This window comes from Panthera pardus, unplaced genomic scaffold, assembly GCF_024362965.1.
Source record: "Panthera pardus isolate Hobbes unplaced genomic scaffold, ASM2436296v1 HiC_scaffold_24, whole genome shotgun sequence".
NCBI lineage: Eukaryota > Metazoa > Chordata > Mammalia > Carnivora > Felidae > Panthera > Panthera pardus.
The window spans coordinates 51251110-51272933 of record NW_026526810.1 but is presented as its reverse complement, the minus strand read 5'-3'; the positions used below and the strand labels follow the sequence as shown (position 1 = coordinate 51272933).

Below are 21824 nucleotides of genomic sequence, written 5' to 3'. Positions count from 1 at the left end.
TATCCCTGCTTTATTTTCTTACTAGGCCTATCTCCATTAACTCTGGACCCTAAAACAGCTCACCCAAATCTGATGCTCTCCAAAAACCGAACCAGTGTGTGGCATGGTGACATTAAGCAGGTAATGCCTGATGATCCAGAGAGGTTTGACTCAAGTGTGGCTGTGCTGGGCTCAAAAGGCTTCACATCTGGGAACTGGTACTGGGAAGTGGATGTGTCAAAGAAGACAAAATGGACAGTTGGAGTCGTCAGAGAATCCATCATTCGGAAGGGCAGCTGTCCTCTAACTCCTGAGCAAGGATTCTGGCTTTTAAGACTAAGGAACCAAACTGATCTAAAGGCTCTAGATTTGCCGTCATGCAGTCTAAAACTGACTAACAACCTCAATAAGGTGGGAATATACCTGGATTATGAAGGAGGACAGGTGTCCTTCTACAATGCTAAAACCATGACCCACATTTACACCTTCAGTAGCACTTTCATGGAGAAACTTTATCCCTACTTCTGTCCTTGCCTTAATGATGGTGGAGAGAATAAAGAACCATTGCATATCTTACATCCACAGTAATTACTCATACTATTGTGTAAATTCAGAGCGTTATTAAAGAGGTATTGAAATAGTTTACCAGTCTCACTGGTTTCTCTTCCCAATTTATGGGGAACTCTGGAATAATGAAGGAAAGATTCACAAACTAAATTCCATTCTCAGTGTCTTAAGTGGATTTCACTGGAGCTTTTCAAGACGTCATTCTAATTCTCTGGGGTCTTCTATGACAGGAGCCACTCTTCACGAGAATGATCATCACACTATTGTTACTGGAGCAAATTGCAACTTGAGTTTTGATGCTTGGGAACCCTTTTCAAACATGCCCAGAAATTCTATTATGCTGTCATTACTCTCAGCACAAGACTCTTAGTAGATAAATTTTCAGAAATGTACTCTTCTTCCTATTTAATTATCTTTTAATATACAATTTGCAATACAGTTCTTTTCTAGAACTTGTTACCGTAGTTTTTTAAAAACTGCTCCAGAAATTTATAGAAAAAAATAGGAAACGGTCTGGGCTAGTTTATAATCTTGTCTCGAATTCTCTCAAGATAGTTTTTGGTCCAATGAGCCTGACTCTCTTGGTCTCTTTTTCTTGCTCTAATCTATCTTCGGGAGTACTTGTTCCATACTCAAATACATTTAAGTATTTCAGAGTACTTTTGACTATGTCCTTTTCATCATTCCTGCCTATAATTTATTTATTATTATTTTTTAATGTTTATTTACTTATTTTGAGAGAGAGCGAGCAAGTGGGAGAAGGAGCAGAAAGAGAGGAGAGAGAAAAAAAAGAGGTTCATCTAAGGATGAATCCTAATCAGGCTCTGCATTAACAGCATGGATCCCGATGCGGGGTCTGATCCCACAAACCATGAGATCATGACCAGAGCCAAAATCAAGAGTTGGACGCTCAAATGACTGAGCCCGCCAGACTCCCCTCATCATTCCTGCCTATAATTTAAATATTAATACTTTTTATCTTACTCTCTCTAGTATATTCATCCTCCAGTGTGTTCCTTCTAAGTCTAAAGCTCTTAGCATCACTTATCTCAGCAGTACTCTTGATGAACCATCCCTTCTTTTCCTTTGAAGTTCCATCTAACTGGGCTTCATCCTCTATATCTAAAAGGCTTTTTTTTGGGGGGGGGGGAGGTTATTTAGGACCTGCAGTACTGGCCCTTTAAAATTACAATTAGCACAGCTCTTTGGCAGGGTAAAAGCCCCCTGTCTTATCAATCACATTGGGAAGGACACACACATGCCATAGGTAATATTCCTGCAGTGTTGGCAATACATATACAATATAATCATATTATAGCTGCTGATTTGGGTAAACAGTCATGACATTATGATGGTTATTTTTAAGAAATTACTTAAAAAAATAAGTCCATTTCAATCAGAATGTAATAAGGACTTGTTTTGTGCCTGAAACCTCACTAGATTTTTTGAAGCATGAACCCCAATGTTTATAGCAGTGCTATCAACAATAGCCAAAGTATGGAAAGAGCCCAAATGTCCCTTAACTGATGAATGGATAAAGCAGATGTGATAAATACACACACAGACACACACAATGGAATAGTACTCAGCGATGAAAAAGAATGAAATCTTGCCATTTGCAACAACATGGATGGGACCAGAGGGTATTATGCTAAGCAAAATAGTCAGAGAAAGACAGATATCATATATTTCACTCATATGTGGAATTTGAGAAATCAACAGATGAACATAGGGGAAGGGAAGGAAAAATAAGATAAAAACAGGGAGGCAAACCATAAGAGACTCTCAAATACAGAGAACAAACTGAGGGTTGATAGAGGGGAGGTGGATGGAGGGATGGGTTGAATGTGTGATGGGCATTAAGGAGGGCACTTTTGGGGATGAGCACTGGGTGTCATATGTAAGAGATACATCGCTGGGTTCTATCCCTGAAGCTAAAACTATACTGTATGTTAACTAACTTGAATTTAAATTTAAAAAAAAAAGGAAGCATTAAAAAAAAAAGGTTCATTTAAGGAGACTTAAATTCATAAGCTTGGACCCCACCCAAGACCAATTAAATCAAAATCTCTAGCAGGTGGAGTCTGGGCATTTATAGGTCTAAAAGATCTCAGATAAAGAGCACCTGGCTGGCTCAGTTGATGGAGTGTATGACTCTTGATTTCAGGGTTGTAAGTTCAAGACCCACATTGGCTGTAGAGATTACTTAAAGATAAAATCTTTTAAAAATGTAAATAAAGGGGCGCCTGGATGGCTCAGTCGGTTGGGCGTCTGACTTCGGGTCAGGTCATGATCTCGCGGTCGGTGAGTTCAGGCCCCACATCGGGCTCTGGGCTGACAGCTCAGAGCCTGGAGCCCGTTTCGGATTCTGTGTCTCCCTCTCTCTCTGACCCTCCCCTGCTCATGCTCTGTCTCTCTCTGTCTCAAAAATAAATAAATGTTAAAAAAGAAAGTTTAAAAAAAAGTAAATAAAAATAAAAGCTCTCAGGTGATTTTAATGTCAGCTAGGACAGAGAACTGTTGAACTACCAAAACTTTTTTTCATCTTTATTTAGAAAAATTCATGGCGAGTGGTGGGGGGTGCCTGGGTGGCTCAGTCGGTTGAGCGTCCGACTTCGGCTCAGGTCATGATCTTGTGGTCTGTGGGTTCCAGCCCCGCGTCAGGCTCCGTGCTGACAGCTCAGAGCCTGGAGGCCTGCTTTGGATTCTGTGTCTCCCTCTCTCTCTGCCCCTCCCCCATTCATGCTCTGTCTCTTAATCTCTCTCTCTGTCAAAAATAAATAAACATTAAAAAAAAATTTTTAAAGAAAAATTCATGGGGGGCACCTGGGTGGTTCAGTTGGTTGAATGTCTGACTTTGGCTCAGATCATGATCTCACAGTTTGTGAGTTCGAGCCCCACATTAGGCTCCTGCTGTCAGTATGGAGTCCACTTTGGATCCTCTTTCCCCCTCTCTTTCTGCCCCCCCCACTTGCACACACACACACACACACACACACACACTCTCTCTCTCTCTCTTTCTCTCTCAAAAATAAACATTAAAAAAATTTAAAAAAAGAAAAATTCAAACTTATAGAAAAACTGCACATTTGTATGATAAACTCTCCTATATTCTCCACCCAGATTTATCAATTATTAGTATTTTGCCACATTTTCTTATTCACTCTCCCTCACATCCATCCCATATGATTTTGGGTGTATAGTGTATAGTATGGCTAATGTTATTATTGCTGAGCAACTTCAGATTAAGTTACAGGCATTAACTTAATTAACTGTTAATTAACATTAACAGTCCATTTAGGACTCTTATTCCTAAATATTTCAGCAAGTATCTCCTACAAACCAAGACACTCTCTTTTTTTTTTAAAAGTAAGCTCTTTGCCCAATGTGGGGCTTGAACTCACAATCCCGAGACCAAGAGTCACATACTCTAACTAAGACAGCCAGGTGCCCCCAAGGTACTCTTTTACATAAACACAGTACTAAATTATCATATTCAGAAAATTTAACATTGACTTGGTACTACTTACTAGCTAATATATAGTCCATATTCAAGAAGTAAATATTTCCTTTTTTATTTAAAAAAAAAATTTTTTTTAACGTTTATTTATTTTCCAGACAGAGAGAGAGACACAGCATGAACGGGGGAGGGGCAGAGAGAAAGGGAAACACAGAATCGGAAGCAGGCTCCAGGCTCTGAGCCATCAGCCCAGAGCCCGACGCGGGGCTCGAACCCGCGGACCGCGAGATCGTGACCTGAGCCGAAGTCGGACGCTTAACCGACTGAGCCACCCAGGCGACCCAATATTTCCTTTTTTAAAAAGTAATTCTTTTTATAAATTTATTTATTTATTTATTTATTTATTTATTTAGAGAGGAAGGGAGGGAGGGAGAATCCCAAACAGGCTCCATGCTGTCGGAACAGAGCCTGACTTAGGGTTCCAACTCACAAACCATGAGATCATGACATGAGCTGAAATCAAGAGTCTGATGCTTAACTGACTGGGCCACCCAGGTGCCCAAGAAGTAAAGTTTTCTAATGATAGGGTTTTAGACACAGTGGTAGAGAATTTCAATTAGTATGACAAAGAGTTTGAGGGATAAAATGGGGCCTAGCTCCTATCCATTAAGTCATATATAGAGTTCTAGATCACTGGTATCTGAAGTCTGTCCTTGGGGATAGACAAGTACTATAGAATTCGGAGAAAGGGAAGGTCAATATTTACCAAAATAGAAGGAGAAAATTCTAAAGAAAAGTTACGCTTATGTTGGAGATAATAAAAGATGACTAGGAATGAATTAAAATTCTAATCTGAATTTGGAAAATATATTTCTTAAAAATGTTTTTTTTGTGGTGATGGTGGCATAGTTATATAAATATACTAGAAATTAGTGAACAGTACACTAATAATGGGCAGATTTTATGGGATGTATATTATACCACAATAATGTAAAGCTGTTTTTTAAAAAAGAGAAAGAAAAAAATGAATATTTTTTTTCAAAGGATAGACCACAGGTGTATACATATTTTCCACTATCTATAAGTATTCACTTTAATACTTTTTCTAACATACTACGTCAACTCTCTAGCATTTATCTTAACATAGATGACACAAATTTATTTTCCCATTTTCCCCAGATAATTGGTTATTCTGTACTGAATAGTTTGAACAATCCTTCTATGTAGAACTCAGATTATAATTAAAACCTTCTATGAGTATGAATCATAAAACACCAATATGAGACTTCCCTGCTAGAAAGAGATTCTGAATGTTATTCACTGAGAAGTGTGATTAGGGCTATATTGTTTTATCCCAGGCTACAAATGAGACTGCTAGTAACAAAAATAAGTAGAAGGTAAAGTCAGTATGTTAGGATTCACTGAGGTGAGAACCTTAAAAGGAGAACACCTTGCACTTTTCTGTGACTAATTGACTTTTAAAATAGCAGTGGCGATATCATTGCACAGTTATATAATGTAGCTATGATACAGGAGAAGAAAAAGTTAGTAATACTGGATTACCAAGTATTTCCAAGGAAAAGATGCTCTGGACAAACTTATTTTTCAGATGAATAAATGTGATTTACTTAAGGCCAAGTATCTGTTTAACTACTTTAGATAAAATCCTAAGTTGACTTTCTTGATTATTTTTAAAAATTAAATTATAAAATACACACAAGAGAGCGTATATAACATATGCGTAATTTAGAGAATAATAATAAAAAAAAAACTCCCACTAATTGACCATCTAGTTTTGGAAACAGAATAACATGAAAACCTTTTAAGGCCCCCTGTGTGCCTCTCTTGGCTCTGGGGTAATCATTATCCTACATTTTGTATCTGGTTTTTTACTTTTTGAAAATAATTCATAGGTATATTTTCAACAAATGTTCTATTTAGTTCTTTCTATATACTACATATATATGTATCCCTAAAAAGGAAGTTTCATTATGCCTGTTTTTTGTACTTTAAATGAATGGAATCATGTTGTATGTATTCCTTATCTTTTTCAAAATCCAAAATTATGTTGTATTCCATTTTATGAAAATACAACAGTTTAAATACCCTAGCTACTGTTGATAAATAAGTGGTTGTTTCTAGTTTTGTTTTTGGTTGTTGCTGTTACTTTAGTAACAATGTCACCATAAACATTATTATACAAAGTATAAAGGTAAACAGCAACAAGAGTTTCTCAAGGTATATATCTAATAAATGCTAACATAGGGTATGCACATCTTCAAGTAAGGAGTGCTGAATTGTTGGTCAAAGTGACTGTCAATTTACATTCCCACTCCAAGTGGGAGTTCCCATTACTATATGTCTTTGCTAACTCAATTTTTATCAGTAAAGTGGGTACATAATGGTATCTTGTAGTTTTAGTTTGCATTTCCCTAATTGTCCCCGTGGTTGAGAATATTTTTCTAAGTTTACTGGCCACTTAATTTTCTTCTATGAAATGTCTATTCAGGTGTTTGCCCATATTTTCCATTGTGCTGTTTGTCTCATTGATTCATAGGGTTATGTTTGTGTTCTAGATACCCATCCTTTGTTGGTTATTCATACTGCAAATATCTTCTTTTTATTTGTTGTAATTTTTGAAATGTTTATTTGAGAGAAAGAGAGCACGAGTGGAGGAGGGGCAGAGAGAGAGGGAGACACAGAATCCGAAGCAGGCTCCAGGCTCTGAGCTGTCAGCACAGAGCCTGACGCGGGGCCCGAACTCACAAACCACGAGATCGTGACCTGAGCTGAAGCCAGATGCTTAACCGACTAGGCCACCCAGCCACCCCAATTATACTGCAAATATCTTCTAATGGTTAATACTTGTGTCTGTTAAAAAATTATTCTCAAAAAAAAAAAAAAATTATTCTCTACTCAGAGGACCAAGAGGTATTCTCCCATTTTATTCATATGTTTTAAAAAGTTTTGCCTTTCCTATTTAAATGCTTAATAGTTCGGTCAACTAGAAAGTACGAAATAAACATTACCATGCGCCTAACACAATGATTTCAATATATATAAAGAAAAAATTAACAAGAAATCCATAAATCCACAAAGGAGATTTTAATATGCTCCATTTAGTCATTGGCAGAAAAATGTGACAATATGATGAATAAACTTGACCCAATGAACATATGCAGAATGCTGTACCCAACACTCAGATAGAATATTCTTTGCAAACACAAACATAACACTGACCATACACTTCAATCATAAGGGAAATTTCAACAAATTTCAAAGGATTATAAGCATATTGGCCATATTCTTTTACCTTAATGCATTTAAACCAGGAATCATTAACAATAGCTAACTAAATAAATAATCACGTGTTTGGAAACTTTAAAGTATTTTAAATAACCCATGGGTCAGATAACATATTAGAAGGCTGAAAATATGTTGAATTGAACAATAAAAATGACATCTTGAAAACTGTGGCACGGCACACAGTTTTAAGGAAATTTATAGCCTTATCTGCACATATTAGGAAATAAAAGAATGAAAATCACTCCTCTTTCAAGAAATTAATAGAACAGCAATTTAAAACCAAAGAAATTATAAAAACAGAAATTAATGGCATAGAGAAGAAACACATAAAAGAGTATCAACAAAGAGCCACAAGTTTGTTCTTTGAAAAGGCTAATAAGGGGCGCCTGGGTGGCGCAGTCGGTTAAGCGTCCGACTTCAGCCAGGTCACGATCTCAAGGTCCGTGAGTTCGAGCCCCGCGTCAGGCTCTGGGCTGATGGCTCGGAGCCTGGAGCCTGTTTCCGATTCTGTGTCTCCCTCTCTCTCTGCCCCTCCCCCGTTCATGCTCTGTCTCTCTCTGTCCCAAAAATAAATAAAAAAAAAGAAAAGGCTAATAATATTGACAAACTTCTGGTGAGACTAAGAAATAAAAAGGCACAAATAGCTAATAACAGAAATGAATAAGGAACCATTGTTACAGAACCTGCAGGCATTAAAAAAGATAGTAAAATGTTTTATAGGCTTTATATCAGTATTTTTGAGAGTTTAGATTTAATGGACCCAACACCAGGAAAATAGAGTTTATCAAAAGTGATGCAAGGAAGCGAAGTGTGGTGGTGGTGGAAACTGTAAAAGAAAAACATAATTTTGAAAAAACTGGAAATTTCGGCACCGGTGAAATTTGACAATATTAAAGAATTACTATTTTTAAGTGTGATAATGGTATTGTGGTTTTGCTTTTTTGAAACTCCTTATCTTTAGAGATTGTAACTGAAACACTTATAAATGAAATGATACAATGAGTTTTGCTGCAAAATAACGCTTGATGCCACAGAACCTGTGCCCATGCCTGTAACAATAGCACAATAACTTGAATACTGAGGGTTTAAAACTCACCAACGTGACTAGGCGCTCTCCGCAATGTCAGGGGAAAGCTGAACGGTCTCTCCACAGCCCCAGAGCCGGTCAGCGCTCCAGCAGTGCCAGCCAGACTCCTCACCTTCTTGCCGCAGGCTTTTCCCGCCCATTACTCTGAGAACCAATCATTGAGCGTGGCTTTGCACCTCGGACCAATCAGCGATCCCCGGTAGGCCCCGCCCCCACATCCCCGAAAGCAGCCGGACGCCATGTTTCAAGGGCAGCGGGGTTGGTTCTGCCGCAGCGTCGGCGGAGAACTGAGGCAGTTCTGGGGTAGGCAGCTGGGCGGAAGGGGTGGGTGAGGTGGTGAACTGAGCATCCCTTCTCGCTCTGGTGCTTTGGTCCCAGGGTAGTTGCTAGGCTCACCTTGTGCTCTTACCTCCACAGTGGCCGAAGGGGGCTCCATCAGTGACCCAAGGGCCGCCGACTTCCTGTTCAGCTGTGATGCCTCCCACCCAGACACGCTGAGGTACCTGAAGGCCACCTGGCAGTGCCTGTTGGGTCACGATGAGTCAGCAGCTGGCGTTGGAAGTTGCAGGCCCCTAATAAGTATCGATCACAGGAATAGACTGGAAATGAGCAAGTTTTCAGCCCTAGATGGGAAGCGGGGAGGGATATAAATGACCTTTCTCTTCTCCTTTCCGACACAGCGACATGGCCTCCTACTTGGTTCACGAGTCCGCCCAAGTTCCAGGGTTACGTTTCCAGCTGTCTCTCCCACAAGTTTACGTGGTGCCTTGAAGGCCCATCACATTCAATATGTTTAAACCAAATCTCCTGATTGTCCCCTCACACCTGCACCAAGTCCTGTGCTCTCAAACTGAAAACCATAGGAGTTTTTTGGAAATAACAACGCCACCCCGTTAATCGGTCAGTGGCCAAACACGTACCCTGTGGTCACGTACCCTGTAAAAGTTCTTGGTACTGCAACCACCTTCGCACACGCCCGCATTACCTCTGGCACGGAATGTAACAGTAGCTTTCAGACAGGTTGCTCTGCCTCCAATCCGCCCACCTACGACCCCCCTTCACATCGCTGTTCCATTATGTTTACAAAGCAGAAGTCTGGTCACCACCCTGGCTGCCCACCCCACTCTCTTATTCCCCAGTGTCCTAATTGCCTAATTATCCCTACTTTCATTCGTTTATTCTTTCTTTGGAAAGGTTGAATACATTCTTCTTTATTTTGTAACTTAAAATATCTCCCTTTCTTTCTCCTAGGATATATCAGAGCCTTGATTACATAGAAGATAACGCTACAGTTTTTCATGCCTACTATCTCTCCGCAGTGGCTAATGCTGAAGTAAAAAATTCGGTGGCTTTAGGTCACTTCATTCTTCCTCCTGCATGCCTGCAAAAAGGTTAGCAAAGATGAGTCATCCAATCTCTGTTAGCCAAATCCAGCCAGGTCACCCAACTTTACTGAGCTTTGTTCTCAGAGATTTTTGTGTTTTGTATCATTGAATATAAGTGGAAAGGGACTTGGGGTCACATTTCCTTGGGTGTATATTCTAGCTTTGTTTATTGTTCATTCACACATTCACTAAACTCCTACTGTGTGTCAGGTTTCAACCCAGATACTGGGGATTCAGTGCAGAATATGACAAAAAGCAGATCTTGCCCTCACAGTGCCTACTGGCTAGGATCCAATACTTACTAGTTTTGTGAACTTCAGCAAGTTCCAATTCACGAACCATGAGATCATGACCTGCACTAAAGCCAAGAATCGGATGCTTAAGCGACTGAGCCACCTAGGTGCCCCCGTTCTTTACACTTTTAAAAGTACTGGAGCACCTGGGTGGCTCAGTCGGTTAAGCGTCCAACTTTGGCTCAGGTCATGATCTCGCGGTCCGTGAGTTCCAGCCCCATGTCGGGCTCTGTGCTGACAGCTCAGAGTCCAGAGCCTGTTTCAGATTCTGTGTCTCCCTCTCTCTCTGACCCTCCCACATTCATGCTCTGTCTTTCTCTGTCTCAAAAATAAATAAACATTTAAAAAAAAATAAAAAAAATAAAAGTACTTTCATGTTAATTATTTCAGCAATCCTATAAAGGGCAAGTTAATAAACTGCTTCTGAGATTGGTTCTTTTAGTACTCCCTGCTTGGAACATCATTTCCCTATCTTTTGTGGGATAACCTTAAATACTCCATTTTAGGTCTTGCATATTACCCAATTCTTGATATATGTGTGTCTGTCCTTAGAAAGACAGACTGAAGCTAAAACAAAGTCCCAGTAAGCAGACTATTTAAAACAAAGCACAAAACGAAACAAAACAACTTGAAAAAGATTTCTATAGAAGAGCTTTAGAAACCCCAAAGATTGGATTCCTTCCACAGTTGATGTCCTTGTGAGAGCTGGTTATAACAATAAATTGTTCCAAAATGTTATGCAAATAAATTAATGACTGGATAGGCGAACTAATTTACTCAAAAACTGTGCAAATCAGTGAATATCCACCTTCACGGGGCTTATATTATAGAATGACTATCTGACCTGATTTTAAATTATTACTCCTGTCTTTGAGTTTAGCATCTTACATTAAAATGTATTTAAATTAAAGAAATCTGTTTTCAGTGAAAACATGCTCCTTTTTAAGATTGAAAAGTATACATTATTATCTACCTAGCCCAGTATTGTCTAGTAGAAGTGTGAGATGCAAATGTGAGCCACATATTGATTTTAAATTCTCTAGTAAAAATAAGAAGTCAGTGAATAAAAATAGATGAAATTACTAGGTGAAATTAATTTTAATATATTTATTTAACCTAATGTATCTAAAATATTATTTCAATATATAACAAATAAAAAAATCATTGGGATATTTACATTCTTTTTTTGATGCTAAATCTTTGAAATCCAGACTTTATTTTACACTTTTAGTACATCTCAATCTGGACTAGCCATACATTTCAATATGGTAGCGATAAATAGCTAGTACAGTGGCAACTATATTGGATGACATAGGTCTAGAGGGATGTTACCTTTTTGTCTGCAAGTGGGCTACTATGGAAACTTTTGAGATCATTAAGAATGTGACCTAGGGGCACTTGAGTGGCTCAGTCAGTTAAGCATCCAACTCTTGGCTTTGACTCATGTCATGATCTCATGGTTTGTGGGTTTGAGCCCCGTGTTGGGCTCTGCATTGACAGTGCAGAGCCTGCTTGAGCTTCTCTCTCTCTTCCTCTCTCTCTGCCCCTCCCGCCTCAAAATAAATAAACTTTTAAAACACACACACACACACACACACACACACACACACACACACACACACACTACTATGCCCACTAGACATGTTTCTCTTCCACTCCTCTTTTACCAAATTATTGAATTCTTGAGGACCTCTACTCTACAAATTTGGGAATTTTATACCTTTTATTTTGACTGTAGATTGTCTTCTTTATTAATGGTTGGCCTAAAGATACAAACATCTAATGAAGACCTATACTCCAGCAGAAAAAGTTTACAATAATGATTCTTATAGTGCTTTGGAACCATCTGGGGAGTTTGTTAGAAATGCAAATTCCTGAGCTCCTCCTCATTCATCTGATTCAATAGGAATCTGCATTTTAAACAACTATCTTAGGTGAGTTTGATGCAAGTGGAATAATGCTGGCTTAGAAATTTCAGACTTCAGGTAAATTTCAGAAAACTCTACAAAATTACTTTAAAAAATAGTATTGGATTTGTTTTTCTTACCACAGAAATAAGAAGAAAACTTGGTAATTTTATTTGGGAACAAGATCAACATTTTCAGATAGAAAAGGTAAGAGTAAATAAAGGTATTTGGTTAGAATCTACAGTTTCAAAAATTTTTGAAAGCAATGTAATCTTAAAAATGTTTACTTGTGACATATTAAAACCAATGATCCAGATTATAGAATTTAAAGGACATGCTTTTATTGAATATAATCTAGTCTGACATTGTTTTTACACTAGCACATTGATGAAATTGAGATATTTTTATTGTATTATTCACGTAAAAAATTTGAAAATTTGCTTTTATCACTAATATTAAGGGAGTAATAGGTACACAGTATTTACCCAGTTTTTTTTATGGCCAGAATAGATAATTCTTCCTTTTAATTTTTTTTTAAGATTTTATTTTATTTTATTAAGTAATCTCTACACCCAACACACGGCTTGAACTCACAACCCCAAGATCAAGAGTGGTACACTCCACTGACTGAACCATCTAGGCACCCTTACTGCCAGCATAGATTCTGATTTACTAATCCCTCTGTTGTGTCATTTCTTAAATATCTTCAATAACACCTGTCAATAAATGTGTACAAAACTGAAAATTGACTGTTTTATTGCTTTTGCTATTCTGCTTCAAATTTGCCTATGCTTTTGACTTACTTCAAAATTTTTATGCAATAGCCAAATTTGGGGTAATTTGAGCATCAAAAAGAATGACAGGAATGAATTAAATTTAAAAGAATCCATGATTCAGTAGTGATGCTCCAAAGGAATAAAGAAAGGAAAATAAGAACAGAAGGAAGAGAGGAAATGAGGTGGGAAGAGGAATAAAGGAAGGAAGGAAGGAGTGATGGAAGGAAGGAAAGAAAACATGGAATAAGAGAAACTTCTTTATAAAATAGCAACTAATAAATACACGGACGCCTGGGCGACTCAGTTGGTTGAGTGTCTGACTATTGGTTTTGGTTCAGATCATGATCTCATGGTTCATGGCTTTGAGCCTAATGTCTGGCTCCTCGCTGGCAGCACAGAGCCTGTTTGGGATTCTCTCTCTCCCTCTCTCTTTGCCCTTCCCTTGCTTGTACTGTCTCTGTCTGTCTCAAAAAAAACAAAACAAAACAAAACAAAAACCCCAAAAAACAAAAAAACAAATAAAACTTAAAAAAATTTAAATATAGAAACATTGGTAGAATATAAAATCCCCATTTTACCACCCCCAGTAAAATAATTGATTTAGGCAGGGTCATTAATGGATGTTAAAACCATGATCTCAAATTATCACCCCACAGATTACTTAGTAGTTACAAAGGTAAGCGATACGCCTTCACAATGGAGAGATCTGGCAGATACCACCTTAAACAACTGGTCAAATTTAGCATCACCAATATTGGAATAACCTCTCATTATGTTCAGCTTGAGGTGATATAATAAAAGTATACAATATTTTCTATAAAGTGTTTTTATTCAAAATGTTTAACCTAATTAACCTTAATCCAATTATGAGTAAACACTCAGAGAATTCCAGAATGTGAGACACATCACAAAATAACTAACTGGCTTAGACTCCTTAAAACAATGCCATAAAAAATAAAAAAGCAGGGACACTGTTCTAGATCAAGACATATATATCCAAGTGTGATGTATACACCTTGATTGGATTCTGGATATTTTAAAAAATAAATATCTATTTATTTTGAGAGAGAGTGAACACGAGCAGGGGAGGAGCAGAGAGAGATGGAGAGAGAGAATCCCAAGCAGGCTTTGCACTATCAGCACAGAGCCTGATGCAGGGCTCGAACTGATGAACCTCAGGATCATGACCTGAGTTGAAATCAAGAGTTGTAAGCTTAACCAACTGAGCCACCCAGGCACCCCGATTCTGGATATTTTTAAAATAAAAAGTAAAAAAGACATTTTGAGAACAATCAAAAATTTAAAGATGGACTAGTAGGTAATATTTAATTAATGTTAATTGTCTTAATTGTGATGGTGGCATTATAAAAATAAAAGAATGCTTTTTAAAGCCAAGGCAAGCTAGGGGCACCTAGTGGTTCAGTTGTCAGACTTTGGGTCAGTTGTCAGACTTTGGCTCAGGTCATGATCTCACAGTTCATAAGTTCAAGCCATGCATTGGGCTTACTTCTGTCAGCACAGAGCCCACTTCGGATCCTGTCCCCTTCTCTCTGCCCCTCCCACGCTTCCACTCTCTCTCTCTCTCTCTCTCTCTCTCTCTCAAAAATAAATAAACATTAAAAAAAACCAACAACACAAGTTAAAGATTAAGGAGTGAAATGTCATATTATCTGCAAGTATTTTCAAATGGACCAGCAGAGTGATAAAAATGTTAATGCTTTGTGAATCTAGGTGAAAGGTATATACTACTTACTGTATTATTTAACTTTTCAGTGTTTGGAATTTTTCAGAAATCTTTATATTTCTGGAGCCAAGCAATTAACTTATATGTTTTGTATTCCTTTTATTAAATTGTTTTTTTTCCCCCAAGTTGTCATCATCTGAAAATAACCATTATTTTAGTGTCTTTGGCTATGTTGTACTAAGGATCAAAATATCCAATCCTTGGCTTGTCATATTGTTTTCAGGGACACGAGTGGTGATAGAATGATTGTTATTTGACAGTTATTATTGAGTAAGCCAGAACTTTAGAGCTAAAAGCTCCTTAAAGCTCATTAATTTAATCATTCAGTTTTAGAAATGAGAGACCTGAGGTAAAGAGAAGGTAAAAACCTGTTTTAGTTCACATACTAGATATTAGCAAAATGGAACAAAATTTTCTCTGCTCCAACCCAATCCAATATTTTTTCTATGAAAAAATTAGTAGAACATGCCTGTATTGATGACTGGCTCTGGAAATTATATGATTTTATGATAAGTGACTTGTTCTTTCAAGATATTGATTGATATTGAATATTAGGCAATTATAATAATGTAACCATAGAATATATAAGTAGAAGGTATTTCATCGAATGGCAACAACATGCATAAATCTGGTAAGTAATTTGAGGAGTGTTATGTTATTGTTTGGACATTTGTGACATAAACAGATATTTCCCAAAGGCATATTAAGTAAATATATTATGTGATAGGTACCAGTATCTGAGTCACTTTCACATAATCTTTTTGAAAAGCTTAATGCATGTTTGATTCTTTCATAACTCCATGCTAAATACTCCATTTTAATTTTGAAGGGGAAATACAATTTGTTCAGCTTACTTCATAGTTTTGATCTATAATTTATAGGAAGCCTAGGAATCTTCAAGTCAAGAATTTTAAGTTTAATTAATAATTTTTTTTCCTTATCTTTTAAATATTTATTTATTTTTGAGAGAGAGAGAGAACATGTGTGGGGGTGGGTGGGCAGAGAGAGAGGAAAACAGAATCCCATGCATGTTCTGTACTAACAGTGCAAAAGCAAGGCTTAAACTCATGAACCATATCATGATCTGAGCTGAAATCAAGAGTCCGACACTTAACCGAATGAGCCACCCAGGCACTAAACTAAAAAGTAATATGGCCACATTAGGGAAAATTTCCAAAGTTGATAGGAGAATAAAATTAGTTCAAATTTTACTATCTACTACAACCACAGCTGATATTTTAACAATTCTGGTCCTCATCACATATACCTAAAAACAAATAGTATAATTGTGTGTGTGTACAAAATTTTGTAAGTTTTTGACACCAAACTAGATTGAATGTACCTAAGTGTATAAAAATTTTAAGACTCTCGGTATATATTGCTAATTTACTTTTTTGCTTTCTGAAAAAACATTTGATTGGATCATTGATGTGATTTTTAAAAATGTGATTTCTTTTGCTATCCACAGCATGATGAAGTAACACCAAAGGAAACTGAGGACCTTAAGGAAAGCAGTGAACTAGCAATATATCACAAAAAAGAACTATCCAAAAGGTATTGAATTCATCTACTTCATTGATATTCAATTCAATGTAGGCATCTTGGAGCACTAACTGTGTTTATCTCATTTAATTTTCACTGTCTTCTTTTCTTTTAAAAATTTTTTTTAACGTTTATTTTTGAAAGATAGAGAGACAGAGCATGGGTCGGGTAGGGGCAGAGAGAGAGGGAGACACAGAATCTGCAGCAGGCTCCAGGCTCAGAGCTGTCAGCACAGAGCCCGATTCAGGGCTTGAATCCACGATCTGGGAGATCATGACCTGAGACAAAATGGAACACTTAACTGACTGAGCCACCCAAGCGCCTCTAATTTTTACCATCTTCTTACAAGATTGATACTATAATTATTACCATTGCCATTTTACAGAAAAATAAATCTATGGTTAGATAGATTAATTTGCCCAAAGCCATATAAACTTTTATTATTAAGTGGGGAAAAGTTGGATTTAAACTGGGTCGTTCTAATTCCAGAGCCAACCACTATGCTAGACTATTCTTGCAGAAAAGAAACAAGAATTTATGTATAAGTAGTGCTGTTATATTACTTTTTAAATATTTTCTAAATAGGGAAATATACTATATATTAGCAGTAATTTTATTAGGATTGGAAGTTCTAAGTGATTTTCCCCCTTCCTTTCTAAATTGTTTGTGATGTAGTCACTTTGGTTCAAGAAATTAAAAAGACAATCATGGACTTGCCATTGTGTTAGAGCCAATCTATGAGAGGCCCCCTTTGTTTCAGTCTTATTCGTAATCTAGTCCTAATTCTGTATTTTCCAGTTCCATGGCTTTCAAATACTCAGAGAGTACTGGCTTTTCAAAGGTCTGGTATTTGATTGCTGAAATAAAAATGATCCAATAGTAGCTGTCTCTCTTCAATATAAAAACGGGTTTACTTTATATAGTTTTTTCAATTTTAAGTTTTTCTTCCATAATTTTTTCTTATACCTTTTGTACCTACTATTTGATTTGTTATAATTTAAAGTTAGTTGTTATCTAATTTACCCAAAGTTTTGTATTTAATGAAGTTTAGTAAAACATTGTTTCATGGTCGACTTCTAGATATTCTATCGCTTAAGTCTGAGAATCAATATTTTAAGGCTTGGGATATCTATGTATAGCACTCCTTTGAATTTACTTGTTATGCTTTTTGAGACAAGAAACTGGTAAAGAGAGGCAGAAAAATAAAAATAGAGGAGGTAAGACCATGAAGATATTCTTAAGGGCCTTGTAAGAGAAGGCTGAGAAATCGAAAATAAAAGGTAACTCCCAGTGATTCATTTGACTAGAAAAGATATCAGATACATAAATTCTTCAAGAAATGGTTGTCCTGCAAAACTCAGAAGCCATAGAGGAAAATATTAAGTTTGACTACCACAGATATTTTAAACTTGTATGTGGCAATAAAAATACCATACATCAAGTCAAAAGAAAAATATACACTGGGGAAAAACATCTGACAAAAACTAGTTTCTTTAAAAAATACAAAGGAGGCTTACAAATCTGGGGAAAATATGTCCAATCTAAAAACAATAACAATAGACAAAGGATATGAATAGATACCTTAGGTAGGTATCTAACCTAGAGCCTTTTCTTTGTGGAACCACCAGAGGGTGCAGTGTGAACATAGATAAAATACTTTGAACCTACTCAGCATATATTTTGTTGGCATACTACTAGTGATACTGAATACTAAGTGATGAACCTGTTATTAAACACTTGCTAAATACAAGACACCTGTGAGCTAATCAGTTCATTTGATTCTCATAACCTTATAAGATAGATAAATACTATTAGCCTCATTTTACAATTGAGGAAACAGGTTCAGAGAGCTGTCACCCAACATTACTTACATAGTGAAACTGAATTTGAAGCTAAGTTTAGCTGATCCAGAATCCAAACTCTTAATCACTATGCTATTTTCACTTCTCAATATGTTCCCAAAATCTTCTGAAAATTGCATGAATTTAATTATTCTGTTGGAAACTTAATGTGTGTGATTTGTCAAAATAGAAAATAAAATAAAGAAAATTTAAATTATAAACAACCGCACCACTTGGAGATAACCACTAACATTAGTACATTTCTTGCTATTTTATACAAATACATTTTGTTTTAATTTTTATTTTTCTTTGATTACTAATGGCTTTGAGCCTTTTTGAATTTGTTTATTAGCATTTTATATTTCCTTTTCTGTGGTTAGTTTTTATTCTTTCTCCCTTTTTGTGTGTGTGTGGGGTCACATTGTTTTTCTTATCAACTTGTCTGACAACTTTATATAATAGCTATATTATCCTTTTGCCAGTTTGTCACATTTTATCCTCAGTTTGTTGTCTGGCTTATACTATTTTAGAGATACAAGTTTAAATTTTTGTACCATTAAACTGATCACTTTTCCTTTATAATTTCTTCTATTGCTTTTATACTTGGAAAAGTTCTTGCCCATTCAAATGTAAAATCAGTTTTAAATTCTGCAGATATTTATTTTGGTTTATGGTAGTAGGAGATCAAAATTGATTTTGTTTTACAAATAAGAAATTTCCATGGGGTTTTTTGAATAATAAATCTATTTCTAATTGATGGGTAATTTCCCTTTGTCATAGGTTGTTTTTACGTATATGGAGATCTATTTTTAGACGGTTTTATTCCATTAATCTGTGGATCTATTTCTCTCTCAATATAATATTCTTTTAAATTATATAACTTTATTTATGTATCTTAATACCTGACAAGGCAAGTCCCAAACTGATTATTCTCCTTTTAAAAATCTTTTCCTCAGTTCTTCATGCCTACATATTATTCTATTTTCAAATTTTAATTATGAAAATCTAATATATACAAAAGGGGACACTGTGAAAATACTGGTCCCTAACAAGCCAATTGCTCTCTCAGAAGCAACCATTATTACTAGTTTCTTATATGTGCATATACTAGCAAATTAATATAAATATTTTCATTTCTCCTTTTTCTCACAAATAGTGATAGACTATAAGCCCTGTTCAGTCCCTTGCCTTCTTTCACTCAATCATTTTACCTTAGAGATTATTCCATATTATTACATAAAGAGCTTTTTCATTTTTGTACTGTATAGTATTCCACGGTATGAATTTGTCATAATTTATTTACCTAGTCCCTTATTTCAGTGGACTGTTAGGTCATTTCTAGTTTGCTATTAAAAGTGGTGCTTCAGTGGATGATCATGTAATGTCATTTTGTATGTGTGCAAGTATCTGTAGAGTAATTCTTAGGAGGTGAATTGCTAGGTCAAAAGGTATGCAGATTTGTATCCTTGATAGGTCTTATCAAATTACTTTCCATATAGGTAAAACCAATTTATGCTCCTACTGGTTATATTTAAAAGTGCCTTTCTCAGGTTTGTTTACCAACAAACATCCAGGTTTGCTAAGGATTGTCTTGGTTTTAACACTGAAAAGCTCTGTCTCCTGAGCAACCCCTAAATCCAGGGTAAACTGGGATAGTTAGTCACCCTTCTTTCACCTGCACCTTCTCCAATACAGTGTGCTATCATATATTTTGGTCTTTGCCAATCTAATAGGTATAAAATGGTATCTCACTCTAGTTTTGTTTGAATTGCTATTATTATGAATGAGGCTGAGTGTCTTCAGATGTTTGAGAATCACTTGTATCTCCTTTTCTGTGAACTGTTTGTTCATATCCTTTGCACATTTTCCTATCGATTGAGTTTTATTTTTATTTTTATTTTTTGATAAGAACTCTTTACCTTTTAGGAGAATTACTTCTTTGTGAAATAAATTACAATTAATAATTCCTAGCCTATTGTCTTTTGACTTTATTTTTTATGTATTTATTTATTTGAGAGAGACAGAGACAGTGCAAGTTGGGGAGGGGCAGAGAGAGAGGGAGAGCGAGAATCCCAAGCAGGCTCCACATAGCACAGAGCCCAACTTGGGGCTAGAATCCACAAAGCTGCGAGGTCAACACACAAAGCTGTGAGATCATGACCTGAGCTAAAACCAAGAGCTGGACACTTAAACGACTGAGCCACTCAGGCGTCTCCGTCTTCGACTTCAAAAATGTTAAGTTTTGAGGGTGCCTGGGTGGCTCAATTGGTTAAGCGTCCAGCTTCGGCTCAGGACATGGTCTCATGGTTTGTGGGTTCAAGCCCTGCACTGGGATCTCTGCTGTCAGCACAGAGCCCACTTCCTATCTTCTGTCTTCCTCTCTCTCTCTCTGCCTCTCCCCTGCTCCCTCTCTCTCTCTCAAATATAAACATTAAAAAAAAGTTAGGTTTTATCATGCAGAAATGTTTTACTGTATACATTCATACTTATTAACATTTTCTTTAATGGTTTTCTGGGTTTTGTATTGTACTTAGGAAAGTCTTCCTACTCTTAAGATTATTATCATCAGTGGAGTGCCTGGGTGGCTCAGTCCGTTAAGTGTCCAACTTCGGCTCAGGTCATGATCTCACAGCTTGTGAGTTCAAGCCCTGCATTGGGTTCTGTGCTGACAGCTCAGAGCCTGGAGCCTGCTTCAGAATCTGCGTCTCCTTCTCTCTCTGCCCCTCCCCTGCTCACGCTCTGTCTCTGTCTCAAAAATAAATAATCATTAAAAAAATTTTAAAAAAGATTATTACCATCAATATTTTTTGCTATGGTTTCTTCTTAATGATGACTTTATCTTCCAATTTAAATCTGTGACACATTTGGAGTATATCTTGACATAAGATATGAGGTGGGGATGTACTTTCTTTTTCTTTTTTTCCTGCAGATAGCTACCCTACTTGTGGCTATTGATTCAATAATTCATCTTTTCCCTCACTGTCTTAAAATGCCACCTTTATTATAGGTTAGTTCCCTGTAAGTATTTGGGTCTATTTCTGGATTTTATATTTTTATATTCCATTCATTTGTCATACAACAGCACCACTCTGTTTTAGTTAGTTATAATATGATTTAATATCTAGTGCTAGTGTCTCTTCTTTACTCTTTTTCAGATTTTCTTAGCTATTCTTTTTGTTTTTACAGAAGACTTTTATTTTTATTTTATTTTTTATAATTAATTAAATCCATAGTTTATTTGTACTTACTTAGTTTTTACCTAATGCTTAGCTATTCTTTCTGGTTTATTTTTCTATTTGAATTTTAGAACCACCTTGTTAATATTTTCAAAAATTATTATTTTTAGTGACATTACAAAAAAAAATTATAGATTAACTTAAGGAGACTATTTTTGATACCAAATCTTCCTATCTAAGAAAATGGTATTTTTTCCCCCCACTTTTTTAAATTTTCTTTTTGGCCCTTAAGGAACATTTTCATATTTTTTTTCATACAAATCTTGTATGTCTTTTAAGATTGTTGCTAGGTTTTTTGTTTTTTTTTTTTCATTCTATTATACATTCAGTCTGCCTCCTATTTGATTTTCTAATATGTTGTTGTTCAGGTAAATTTTAGAATTATTTTTTCTTAACCTCTAAAATCCCTTTGGGATTTTATTGAGAATTGTGTTAAACTTAAATTTGAGAATCCCTAGGCCTTTATAATTTTCAGTATTCCTATCCAGGAGAATGTTTTCTGTTTTTCTTTATTTTTCTTTTATTTAAGAAAATTTTTTTTAATGTTTATTTACTTTTGACAGAAAGCAACAGAGCATGAGCTGGGGAGGGGCAGACAGAGCAGGAGACACAGAATCTGAAGCAGGCTCCATGCTGCCAGCTGTCAGCAGAGAGTCCAATACAGGGCTCGAACTCACCAGCGGCGAGGTCATGACCTGAGC

The 21824-nt window shown here is 36.3% G+C and overlaps 2 protein-coding genes across 8 annotated transcripts in view; both read left to right on the top strand.

The window, feature by feature from the left end:
• TRIM69 (tripartite motif containing 69) overlaps nt 1-622 on the top strand; it is a 37645-nt gene extending 37023 nt beyond the window's left edge. For all 6 annotated transcript variants that reach the window (XM_019442267.2, XM_019442263.2, XM_019442262.2 and 3 more), the window contains one exon: nt 26-622. In XM_019442267.2, coding sequence (XP_019297812.2) covers nt 26-567 — 542 coding nt within the window. In that variant the 3' untranslated portion in view covers nt 568-622. The remainder of the gene's footprint in view (nt 1-25) is intronic.
• A 7824-nt stretch (nt 623-8446) lies between these two features.
• The window catches only part of TERB2 (telomere repeat binding bouquet formation protein 2), a 35176-nt gene continuing 21798 nt past the window's right edge, over nt 8447-21824 (top strand). For both annotated transcript variants that reach the window (XM_019442261.2, XM_019442260.2), the window contains exons 1-5: nt 8447-8702; nt 8817-8898; nt 9651-9790; nt 12130-12191; nt 15973-16058. In XM_019442261.2, the coding sequence (XP_019297806.2) occupies nt 8639-8702; nt 8817-8898; nt 9651-9790; nt 12130-12191; nt 15973-16058 (434 nt within the window). In that variant the 5' untranslated portion in view covers nt 8447-8638. The remainder of the gene's footprint in view (nt 8703-8816; nt 8899-9650; nt 9791-12129; nt 12192-15972; nt 16059-21824) is intronic.